Source organism: Natator depressus, chromosome 9 (assembly GCF_965152275.1).
Source record: "Natator depressus isolate rNatDep1 chromosome 9, rNatDep2.hap1, whole genome shotgun sequence".
Classification (NCBI taxonomy): Eukaryota; Metazoa; Chordata; order Testudines; family Cheloniidae; genus Natator; species Natator depressus.
The window spans coordinates 35,916,427-35,928,491 of record NC_134242.1 but is presented as its reverse complement, the minus strand read 5'-3'; the positions used below and the strand labels follow the sequence as shown (position 1 = coordinate 35,928,491).

The following is a 12,065-nucleotide window of genomic DNA, read 5'->3' as shown; positions in this document are numbered from 1 at the left end:
AGAATAGTCACAGAAAATGAGTAGAAAAGGGATATTGACAGTCAAGGTGAATGCCTATAAATATTCAAATGAATGTTAACATATTATTCTCAACACAGAAGCCCAGCTATATTTCTATTATAAGGTTTTACAGAAAACACAGAAAAACTCGCAGGTCCTTTAATTGTTTCTATTTTGTGATTTCAAATATATATTTTTCTAGCAATGGGAACAACAACAAAACATAAGAAATTGTGTTGCATGGTAACAGTAACACTGCAACATAGGCTATTTAAATGTAGTTCTTGAGGTATGTGGATCTTGCAAAAATATACTTGGTGGTGGTATATTGTTACCAAGGGATTTCAACATAGTATATAGGCTTCTGACAGGTTTTGTCATGGCTTCCATTTTCTTGCTAAACAACAGGCCAGTGACCTGGAACACAGTCTGAGTGATTTTCTGAAGGCATCCTGCCAAAGCACTTTGCAGAAACATAACCTGACACGCAGCTATCATTAAGGCTAGTTTATCTCAAGAATCAATGGGCCTTTAAAAATTCACCAGCTCACATATCCTTTTCAATAATGGTGCTTAACTGTTTTGTGTCCTGATTTTGTGGGCATTTGAAAGAACCTTGATTTTCGGAATAAGATGACATGTCCATTGGTAACAGGAACCTAACCGCCTTTACTTTACCCCTAGAAGAAAATGAGAAAGAATTATGAGTTGCTATAAATGTACAGGGTGTGCAGAAAACAGTGAGAAAAGGGAAAATTCCCCAAGACTACATACCACTTGTATGTCTACAAATCGCATACAGACTTAGTGAACAAATGATTGCATCATCTGTCAGGTGTGTCCTCCCCATACCTGTGTGTGCTCATATACCTGCATACTCTTTCAATGGTCTTATACTTGTGCACAGAAAGGTCCAACTATTGAAAGTGTGCAAGCAGGTATAAAATGTTTTAAGGTAAACAGACAGTTGCATCTTCCAACTATGTATGTGCATCCTCAATTTTGCTCACACAAGTGAATACCTGGTAAAAATTAAAACATATCCCTTCAAATGTTCAGAAATCAGAAATCTGGAGAATAAATGATCAAATTATCTCTCTCCCTGCCCCCCACTCCTTTGCTGTAAATGCCACTTTTCCTCTGTCCTTCAAGCCAACAGGAGAAAAGAAAATCATGAAAACGGTGAAATATTTTTTCTCCAATAGTTATTGTAGGATAAAATATGCCCCAGAGCAGACGACCTTAACAATTCTTTTTGCTCTACTTAAATTCAACCAAAGCCTTGCATTATGGGTGAAATTAATCTCTATGGAGATTAACCATCAGGCCTATGCACTGCTTAAGTCCTACTTATGTCTTCAACATAGGACTTAAGTGGTGTATGGTCATTGTGTGGACCCTATGTATAGACCTGAATGTTACCCTAATGGGTAACCCTTTAAGTGGTGCAAAAGGTCTCATGTGGACCTTCTGCACTCAGGTCAATTTTATGAGTTAAAGAGTAATTTTGACCATACAAGCTACATTCCATTTCCGTGTGTATAAAGCACATGGCTATTATTTGTAAGCTAGAGTGATCTTTCAACTTGTGTATTAACCACCTTCCTGTAACTTGTACACAGATGGAGAATACATATCATGGCAAGATGAATGCTAAGGGCTAGGGACCGTGCCATTTAGGCACTTCGCTGTATACGGAATGCTGTGTAGATGCTGCTTGATCACAGTTTGTACCACAGGATGTACAATCACTCCCCCAGCCTCTGGAGTGCAGGGCAGTATGCAGACCACGCTGTCCTTTAGCATAAGCCTTCTCTTCCTGCTCTGCCCTTCCCCACCCACTTTGGAGCAGTGTACACACAGGACTGGACCTCAAGTCAAAGTTTGCTTCTGCAGTTTAATAAAAGGAACCATGTTTATAACCTGCCCCATGTGTGGCACGTTGCTGCAAGTCAATGGAAATTCTGCCCATGGCGTGCATGCAGAGTGGCGCCTGTGAATGATTCTAAACAGGCTTTTGTATACTTTGTAGTTTTGCTATAAATCCAAGAGCCAGGAGAATCAATAAAACATCTTCTAATGAGTCTTTTGCTTTTTTACAGTAACCTCTCATATTTGCTTTGCAAAATGTTTATTTTCCAGTACTGAGTGTAAAGTGTTTTGAGATCTGTGGATCAAAAGCTCTATATACATGCAAAATATTAATGTTTAGTCACAGTATTATTAATTTCTACAACTACTTTAAGAAATTGCCACACCAGATAAAACAAAGTCTAGTCCTCCCCAGTCCAGCATCTTGTCTCTGACCATACTTTCAGAGGAAGGTGCAAGAAACCCCCATAGTGAACAATGAATGGAATCGCTTGTAAAAATGATGTATAATTAGCCTGTGGAACTCATTGCCACAAAATATCATTGATACTAAGAGTGTACTAGGATTACAGAAAGTATTAGACATTTACATGGGTAATGGGAACATCCAGTCATGGCAAAAACATTTAAAAAAATTAAGTGACAAAGCTTTGTGATTCAGGGCATAAGCCAATCACCATACTAATGGGGGTTGTGAAGAAACTTCCTCATAAATTAAGATAATCCATAATTGTGTTGGGGTACAGTTAAAGACTTAGGCCTAGCTGAATAAGCCCCTCAAAATGCAACAGGCAAAATTGCTGACAAGGCTTTCTAATAATTTACAAACATAAGTGCTAACTTTGAGCAAAAGTCCCCAAAAACATATGTTTGAAAAAAATAATAATATGCTGACATTAGGGCACGCTGTTCCCCATAAATTTCCTATTCAAATAAAAAAAATACTTCAGGATGCTTCATGGGCACTGAACAATGGTACTAAACGATGGACAATTGCTGAATGGTAAAAATGAAGGCTACGTTTTGTTAGTTTAGTTACTAGTTCATGACAATGTATGTTGCATGGTAAAAGGATAATTGAGTTGTGCTGATGATTTGTAATAACATAGAATGGAGAATGAAAAACAAATTATGAAAGTTTGGGTAAATGTGTAAGTGGGTATGTGGAATGATAGATGACAGAATGGGATAAATTAATATATACAAACCAAATGGACAAGTGGACAAACTGGAGAACACCAGCCCAGAGACAGAATTGACCATCATGAAGTAGAGATCCTCACTGTCCCCTGGAACTCAGTAACTTGGGCCCCTACCTGTTCCGTCTTATCTTATTGTCTGTCATAGGTATATGATCAGAAACAATAAGTGACACTGACTTTGTCAGAACATTTATAAATAAAGGCTAAAAATTGATTAAGCCTAAATTGGGTGGACTCATGCCTCAGTTTCCCATTTTACAATTGTTTCCTGCGCCTTCTTCTGAAGCAGCTAGCACAGGCTACTGATCAGAGATAGGATACTATATTAGATGGACCATTGCTCTGAGCTGGTATGGAAGTTCCTGTGTTCAAAAAATCAGTAATAAAATAGTCAATACTACTACTTTGACTAACAAGTAGTTATATAGCAATTTTCAACCATGGATCCCAAAGCATTTGTTAGGAAATATATATTTTAGATCTGTTACCTTTTCACTTTCATCAAATGTTCCTTTTTTCTTGGATTATGAGAAAAGGTAAATATCTTCTCTATGCCATTCATTGTTTTGTGCACCTCTTTCATGTACCCACTTGTTCATATCCTCTGTAAACTAAATAGCCCCATAGTGAACAGTTCAAAAGCACTTAGAAGTCCTGCTGAAAAGAGCCTAAGACCCAACTGACTTTCAGTGAGACTTAGGTTGAAATCAATAGGAGGTAGATGCCTAGGCACTTTTGAAAATCTCACTGCGTGCTAGGTGCATCTTTAGGTATGTAAATACCTTTAAAAATTTGGCCCTAAGTGACATTTTAAAATGGGACGTATGCACTTTTGTATATTTTACCCCCAGTCTTTTTCAGCCTTTCATACACAAGACTTTCTGTGCTTGTAGGCATTTTTGTTACTCACCTCCGGACTCCTTCTAGTTCTACTATTAATTTTTTTAGCATAGGGGGACCAAAACTGAACATCTTATTCTAGCTGAATGCAAATCACCAGTTTATATAATGACATTATAATATTTCCAGTATTATTTTCTATTGTACACTTTAGATATCCTAACTACTTTTGTGTACATTTTTGATTGCCGCCTTATATTGGAGAGGTTTTCACTGAGCAGTGGACAGTGACACCCAAGACTTGTTTCTGAGCAATTATAGTTCATTTAGTACCTAGCAAAGCGTACAAGTAGTCTTCCCAAGGTGCAAAGTCAACCCACAATGCTTCGAGTGACAGGAAAGAATCAAATGACAGTAAAAAACCTAAATCAACTGTGAAATGTATTAATCAAACTTCCAACAAGTTAATCCGGATCTCCTTAGTGTCCTTATGCTTTTCATTCAAATAGAAAAATGAAGCTTAGCTTGCCAGAACAACATACCAATCTATAAAACTCCCACTGATTTCTCCCAATGGGGCCAGAATTTCATTTTTTTTTTTTGTAATTGTTAGTTAGGCGTCAGTCCTGCATTGAAACCAATATGAGTTTTGCCATTGACTGCACTGAGAACAGGCTTAGGCCCCTTATCTGAGACAGAATTTTCCCCTGTGCCTCACATACATTTCACAAGTTATCCTCATAATAAAGAGCTTTGAATTCAAAGTACCCACATTTATTATCAAATCAAGCGCAAGTAACACTGCTAAGCAACCCACACTTTAAAGGTAAATATTACCGACCTGCACTTATAAACATGCTCTTGAAAAGATCTCTTTTTGCTAGAATTATTGCTGAAGAAGCAATCCGCTGGAATTTTTGCAGATCCTTTTTCTTCTTCGTTGGTTATCACCGAGGAGCCCGCTGGTGGTTTGACAATTCCCTGCACCTCCAGGATTCTGTTACTTGGATGTCTTTTCTCAGCTTTGTGGTGTTTGTGGCCAGAAAAAGATTGCACAGAGGAAGAGATGGAATAACGCCTAACAATCATACCATTACCTGTGTAGCAGACACAAAATCATAGAGGTAAAACCAAATTAAATAGACGCATCTGCTTCATAGACTTTTATTATGTGGAAACTAAAAACCAATAGCAAAATTATTAAGTCCTACATGATAAGAAAATATATTTGAGGAAGATTTTCCTAAGCAGAAGTGGCAGTTAGGGGCACTTGGCCATGGAGAGTTATGTGCTATTTTGATTTTGAAAGATCCCTTCCTGTATTTTGAGTGTAAAGCCAATGACCAATAAAAGCCTAAAAGATATTTACATATGGCCTGAATGTGAAATCCTTACTCATAATGCTGGGTCGCTGGGACTACGGGAGTCAGTAGGACCACTGATATGAGTAACTGGTCATCAGTAGGAGTAAGGGGTTCAGAATCTGGCCTAGAGACACACAGCTGTTTAAGCACAAGAGCAGGCCATGAGCCCTTATGCTTGGAACGACGATGCCATCTGATTGTGTTTAAATTTTATGAACAAAGTTTAAGATTTATTTTCAACATTAATAATATTTGTGGGGGGATGGGGACCAAAGGGGTTAAACACACTCTTCCTTGAAAACACCCCTCACCTCCAAGAAATATAGATATGGGAAAGCAAGATAGCTGGAAAACTTCTTGCTCACCAGTTCATCCACCTGAAAGAGTCGCTAACTATTCCCAAGCTATTTCCCAAATTTGTACTCATTTAAGGGCCTGATCCAAAGCCTTTTGAAATACATAGGAGACTTTCCATTGAGTTCAATGGGCTTTGGATCAGACTGTATGTTATTCAATTCCATGCAGTCACCAACTGTACTTAAATACATTAATACCCTTTGACCCCACCACCTACACCACACCTTTCCATCAATTTATCTCCTTATAGTCTTTTTATGTATGTTCTTCCTAACTTAAACCTATGCTCTCAAGAGGCACTTCATCATGGGCATGGATCTTAGCCTCCATCAGGTTGTCAACAAACCCTACTGGATGGCAACCTCTGAAAGGGGTCAATGGAAATGTGGTGACACAATTATGATTAATTATTTGTATTATTTATTTATACCCAGTCATGGATTAGGGCCCCATTGGACTAAGTACCATGCAAACATATAATAAAAAGACGATAGGCCTTAATTGGACATTTTTGTACAAACACCTGCAAACCCAAGCATAAATGTGTACAGTATCCAGTTCTCCACATTTGTATGTCAACAAATGTACTGTCTTTTGCATTAAATCCTGCTCAGTTAACTCACACAGGTGAGTACTTGGGCAGTCACTGAAGGGCTCAAAGTTAAGTCCATGTTTAAGTGCTTTACTAGATTGGGTCCTTGATGAAGGCCAGAGGGCTTCACCCACGTTGGCGAAGTACATAACAAGGGCAGTTTGCCATTCTCTGTCGGTATATAACAACAGTGCAGCACTTTGTGATCCCTGAATGAAAACTAAGTGCAAAGTAATACTATCAATAGTAATCGTGACTCTTCAGTACCTTTCTGTTCCTGCAGTGCCAGAGCTGAGCTGGCTGAGACATTCCTACGCAGGGCCACTGGAGAAGTGACCCTCTCTTCCCCTGAATCAGTGAGGCTTCTGGCTTCCCCATTTCCACCTTGTCTTCTTGCTCCTTCCTCCCGGTTAGTTGCCCTCTGTCCGCTGAATTTCAGTTCCACCCGAAGGGCCCTATTTTCTCTCTCCAGCTTGTTGATCTCCGAGTGCATTTCCTGGATGACCTGAATGAGCTGCGTGTTTCCCTCCATGACCCTCTCCCTGCGGCAGGTCCCCAGCTCCTCCCCAGGCAGCTAAGGCAAGTGCTGCTTGTGCAGAGGAGAAACCATTAATCCAGTGTGGCGGGCTCATCCTGCACTTAAATACATGTGAACAATAGGATCCCTCTTTGCCATCTTTCACCACCAGGAGAGCTTGGATTAAGCTGTCAAACTCTTCAGAGAGCCCAAATGATTTATTCATTCAGGGTTTCATTTTTCAGGACTGAGCTTTTCATTTCGGCATTTACTTTTACACAAGTCAATTACATTTCCATATTGCAGCATTATTAGAAAAACTTATGGGTAAGATCCAAACAAGCATTCCTTTCCCTTCTACTTACCTCAAGCCATCATTTTAGGTTTTCCGCCAAGAGGGGGTGTTTCTCAAGCAGGTACCCTGGAGCTCTGTTTCCTCATCTGGTTCCTAAGGGCCACTGAATGCTTCAGATACACACAGGAGGGGTTTGTCTGTGCATCAAAACAATTAATCTCTTCAATGCCACGTGGTGAATTATTTATTTCTGCTTTCAGCATTTGGCAATCTCTCACTTCTCAGAGGTTACCACTTGGAATTAAAACAATAAAACAAACAAAATGTTCCCAAATCAAAGTACCAAGAGCTGTGATAAAACAGTAGGCAAACTAAAGTTATTCCTGAGAGAATAGTCTGTATTTCATTACCCCCTCACTACTCCTTATTGTTTGCTTTGGGATGTTTGCCTGAACAAAGCATAGGAAATGTAAGGAGAGACAGAGCAAACATGAATCTTGCAGTAGAAAAGAAACACAATACTTTGAGCTGCTTTCATTACCTGGTCCTGAAAGATGTTTCTCTGCTGGAAATAAAAAGAAAGAACCTCATAAAGCACACTGTGAAACATCCATTTTCCTTCCCTACATTTACATTAATATTTAAACATTAGAGAACTGCCAAACCTGCATGAAAACATTTAAAAATCCTTCTGCTCTGAGATAATTCTGCATCTCCTCTAATTTTTATAACTAAGGAACGTTTGAAGGAAAATAAGATATTTGGGCCAGATGCAACCTACTGCTTAAGTTGACTAACCAATATGCTGGAACTAGGCCGAGTAATGGGTATAAGTGTTGTGTTGTACCTGAAGTCTACCAAGCATGCAGAATTTTTCCAGGCTCTGGAACCACATACATGATGGTTTTGACAAGTTTTCTCCAAGAGTTTATTTGTTCTAGAATTTTCTACCTTGCACAGAGCTGGCAAAGTTCCAACTGCTTGTAAAGGCAACATTTGCTCCTGCAACAAACCAGGCTTCATGAATACAGGAACCATATTCCTCAGTGAGGCTGGACCCATAATGTTCAGCAGTAAGAGAACAAGCCCTTACCAGCTGGGCTAAGAAGATGCCAATCAACTCTCAGATTGTAAATTTGTTAGGGCAACCACACCCTCTATGCTCAGGGAATCCAGCTCTGGCCAGCCAAGCTGATTTTCAGTGAAAAACAGCCTTAACAGACCACAGAATCTGACCCTGTTGTATATAATGCACCCCCCTTGTTCCAGCTAGAAAAACATAGCTGTGTGTTTTTCACTGAATCACCACTGAAGAGCTAAAAGCCATTGAACTCAAAGGATAGAGATGTTCAAACTTGAACTAGTTTTCAAAGCCGCCCAAAACAGTTCCAGAGATTCCAAGAACATTGAACTGCACAAAATTTTACCCACTTTCAATCAAAGTCACAGCTCGCTCTTCTAGAAGTGAATAGCTAAATAACACAGATTGCGAAGTCTTGGCATCTGGATGAAATTTAATATCTTCACAAAAAACTCACTCGATTTAACCAATAGGAAGGTCTTTGGTGTGTTCTGTATGGGTTAGTGAAGTGTATGAATTTCTTACAAAGTAGATTTGTAAAAGAAAGGACGTGAGGAAAATGTACAAATCTTACAATAGAACTTCATTAAAAATCCAGGATAAACTAAATTTTTATTCTGAATGGCACAGAGATGACTTGAAAGTATATAATATCCCTGCATGCTTATAGCTATAGATGAGAGAGCATGTGTGTGTGTGTGCGCGCACATGCGTGTGTAACTGTTGCTGGTAGCCACTGTGGCACACAAGTAAAGGAAGTGGTTTTGTAGATATAGAGTGTACATTATAAAAGTTGGACAATATTAGAAAATGACATCCACACTGCTACTGGAATAATGAAACAGCTTTTATAGCTGTTTGGCTTGCCAACCTCGTTCTCTTGCTTTTCTAAGGATTAGACAGGCCACATGGGCACTTTGCTGTTCCAATAAAACCAAATTGTGCTGTAAATCAGTCTTTTCCTTGAATGAACTTGAATGTTTTATATGACAAACCGCAGCCACAAAGATGCAGGCACCATGACCATCAGTAAGGACGAAACCCAGAAGCTTCAGAACAAAAAGGAAAAGGCTTGATATCACTTGAACTAAAGGAGCAACTCCATTAGAGATGAGCAAGCAGCAGGTTTTATCCTTAACTGGGCCCAGCCACTTGAAGGAAACATGATCAAACGCAAAAAAAAAGCCAGTATACAACATTTACATAGTTTGTATGATTATAGACAAAGCGGTAGCATTGCCTACAGTCAATGAGATCCAAAGACAAACTTCAGTGGGAGTCCTCAAAATTCTAAAGCTAATTGAAATCAAAGTAGTTTCATTGTGACCTTGTGCTCCTCCCATCTGTTTATTGCAACCAACTGCTGCATCTGTCTTATTCTCAGACTCTACATTCTTTGGGGCAGGAGTTGTCTTTTTGTTATGTGCTTGTGCAGTGGGGTTCTGATCCATGAATGGGGCCTCTAGGTGTTACTACATACATATAATTTTAAAAAGCCCTTTTAGAAAACTATTAGATGGGAGCATTGTCTGTGTGCCCAGGGTCTAACAGAATAGCAGCAGCGTTGCACTTACCAGAAGGACCTTGATAACTAGATTTAGCTTTTTTCTCCGTAGACCACGCTTCAAGCTTGGGATTACTGTGAAAATGGATGTGCTCAATCCCCAACAACATCCAGCTGGTTAGCCTGAACCAGCCACTGATGTGAATACTCCCATTGGTATCATGCATCTTCTGTTCCTGTGAAAAAACAAAATTATCCAAGTTATGAGCCTTTCAAAAATCTTAGTTCGCACATGCTCAGTAGAGACTTGTTAGAATTTGGCAGCTAAATTCTCTGAAGATTCTGTCTTCACTGAGCATGCTCAAGTGGCTGAGCAGGACTTTCCCTGCCATTTCTGCTCTAGGCATCTTGGGACCTTGAATGAAGAATTGTTCAAGGTTAATCCTAAATTAGCAGCATCTGTCCTGGCCCCCCTATTTACATCAGTCTGGGAAAGGGGAAAAATGCCAGATGAGTGGACCAATGGGGTTATAGTGAAGATACCAAAGAAAGGAACTCTCAGTGATTGTAATAACTGGCGTGGTATCACACTTTTGTCTGTGCCAAGCAAAGTATTGTGTAAGATCATAGTCCAGCATATATCAGAGGCAGTTGATAGCATTCTCAGAAAAGAGCAAGCTGGTTTTTGGAAAAGGCATGGATGCACAGACCAGATCTTTACTCTACAAAACATAATAGAACAGTGCTTAGAATGGCAATGGCAACTCTACATAAATTTCATAGACTTTGAGAAGGCTTTCGATAGCATTCACAGGACCAGCCTATGGCACATTCTGCAGGCATATATAATTCCTTTCCATATAATCAACGTCATTGAAAGCTTCTATTGCAACTTTACATGCAGTGTTGATCACAGTGAGCTCAGTTTTGAAGTCAAAACAGGAATACATCAGGGGTGTGTCATGTCTGCAATCCTCTTCAACATTGCCATCAACTGGGTAATGCAGTGTACAATAGAAGACATGCCAAGAGGCATTAAATGGACACTCTTCTCATCCCTTGAATACCTGGACTTTGCAGATGATCTCGCTCTCCTTTCACATACCCAACACCATAGACAAGAAAAAACAACAACTCGACTCAACGCGTTCAGCCAGCAAATTGGACTGAAAATCAATCACAATAAGACAGATATCATGACCTTTAATGTCACCACACTATCACCAGTACAGATAGAGGATTATGTTCTCACCAATGTAGAAACATTCACATACTTGGGCAGCACCATCAGCCAGGACCGTGGAACAAGCCAGGACATCTGGAACAAAATCAAGAAAGCCAGGAACACCTTCAGGAGCTTAAATGCAGTCTGCAAATCATCAAAATACAACACCAAAACCAAACTCAAGATTTATCAGAACTGTTTACTTTCAACACTACTTTATAGTGCAGAATGCTGGGGAATAGAAGAGTATGACATGTCCAAACTGTCTTAATTCCATACAACCTGCCTCAGAAAATTCTCCATACCTTTTGGCCCAGAACAATCTCAAAACAAGATCTATTGACACAGTGCAGCCAAGAGGATCTGAGTACCATCGTTGCCGGGAAGCACTGGAGATGGATCAGTCATGTACTTTGGATGGAAACTGATGCCATTGACAGAGCAGCAATAAGATGGACACCTGAAGGCAAGCGAAAACGAGGCTGCCCGAAAACAACATGGCAAAGAGCTGTGGAATCCGAGCTGAAAAATCCACTGAAAGAGTTGCCAGAAATAGACAGGAGTGGAGGAGCTTTGTCACTGCCCTAAATGCCAGAGGCGTAATAGGAACATGATGATGATGATGCATCTTGGGACCACTGTTACAGCAACGACCAAAACTGAAAGCAGGGAGGCTGCCTCTCCTGTGTTCTCAATGCTCTTCTTGCAGGTGCCCAACTAATGTGAGGGAGGAGGATTCAGCCCGAGTTGAAGGGAGTGTTGGACTGGAGGTAAGGGGAGTTGATTGAGACAAGGAGCCTGGAGGTGAGGGAAGATGGTGATTGGGAGCTGGGGAGAGGGAAGGAGCTGGGATGGGGAGCCAAAGTGTGGTTAGACTGAGTCTGGATGCAGTGTCAGGAGCAAGACAAGGAGTCTGGAATGAGAGGACAGTATGTGATCATGTGATAAAAGACTATCATAATGTGTACAGTAACAGAGGGTGGGAGGGAATGTTCATCTGTACAAGCAACCTTAATTCTGGTGCTTCCTAATTTTTGAGTGCTTGACTTTGCAACTTCAATAATGTTCTTTTAATGTAAGTGGGTAGTATATGTAATATTGCAGACATTGCCTCAGACAATGTCTTTAATACAGGGAAATGTTTTAGAGTTGTTGCATAAGGAAGGCTATTATGTTGGGAGACTGAATTTACAACTCTTTGCAGGAATTCTCTGGA

At 40.0% G+C, this 12,065-nt stretch overlaps 1 protein-coding gene across 1 annotated transcript; it reads right to left on the bottom strand.

Annotated features, from left to right (window-relative positions):
• Window positions 1-547: 547 nt before the first annotated feature.
• Window positions 548-7,172, bottom strand: CCDC195 (coiled-coil domain containing 195). The gene is made up of 4 exons (XM_074963249.1): window positions 7,110-7,172; window positions 6,495-6,813; window positions 4,756-5,011; window positions 548-680 (listed from the first exon to the last, which is right to left on the bottom strand). The coding sequence occupies exons 2-4, from the start codon at window positions 6,757-6,759 to the stop codon at window positions 548-550; spliced, it is 654 nt and encodes a 217-aa protein (XP_074819350.1). The 5' UTR covers window positions 6,760-6,813; window positions 7,110-7,172.
• Window positions 7,173-12,065: the final 4,893 nt, after the last annotated feature.

Bases quoted from the DNA above. Each gene is read 5' to 3' on its own strand.
- CCDC195 (XM_074963249.1), bottom strand. From the start codon at position 6,759: ATGGAGGGAAACACGCAGCTCATTCAGGTCATCCAGGAAATGCACTCG. The intron at 5,012-6,494 runs GTACTGAAGAGT...TCTGCTACACAG, and splicing joins GGCACTGCAGGAACAGAAAG to GTAATGGTATGATTGTTAGG. The intron at 681-4,755 runs GTCGGTAATATT...ATTTTCTTCTAG, and splicing joins GAGCATGTTTATAAGTGCAG to GGGTAAAGTAAAGGCGGTTA.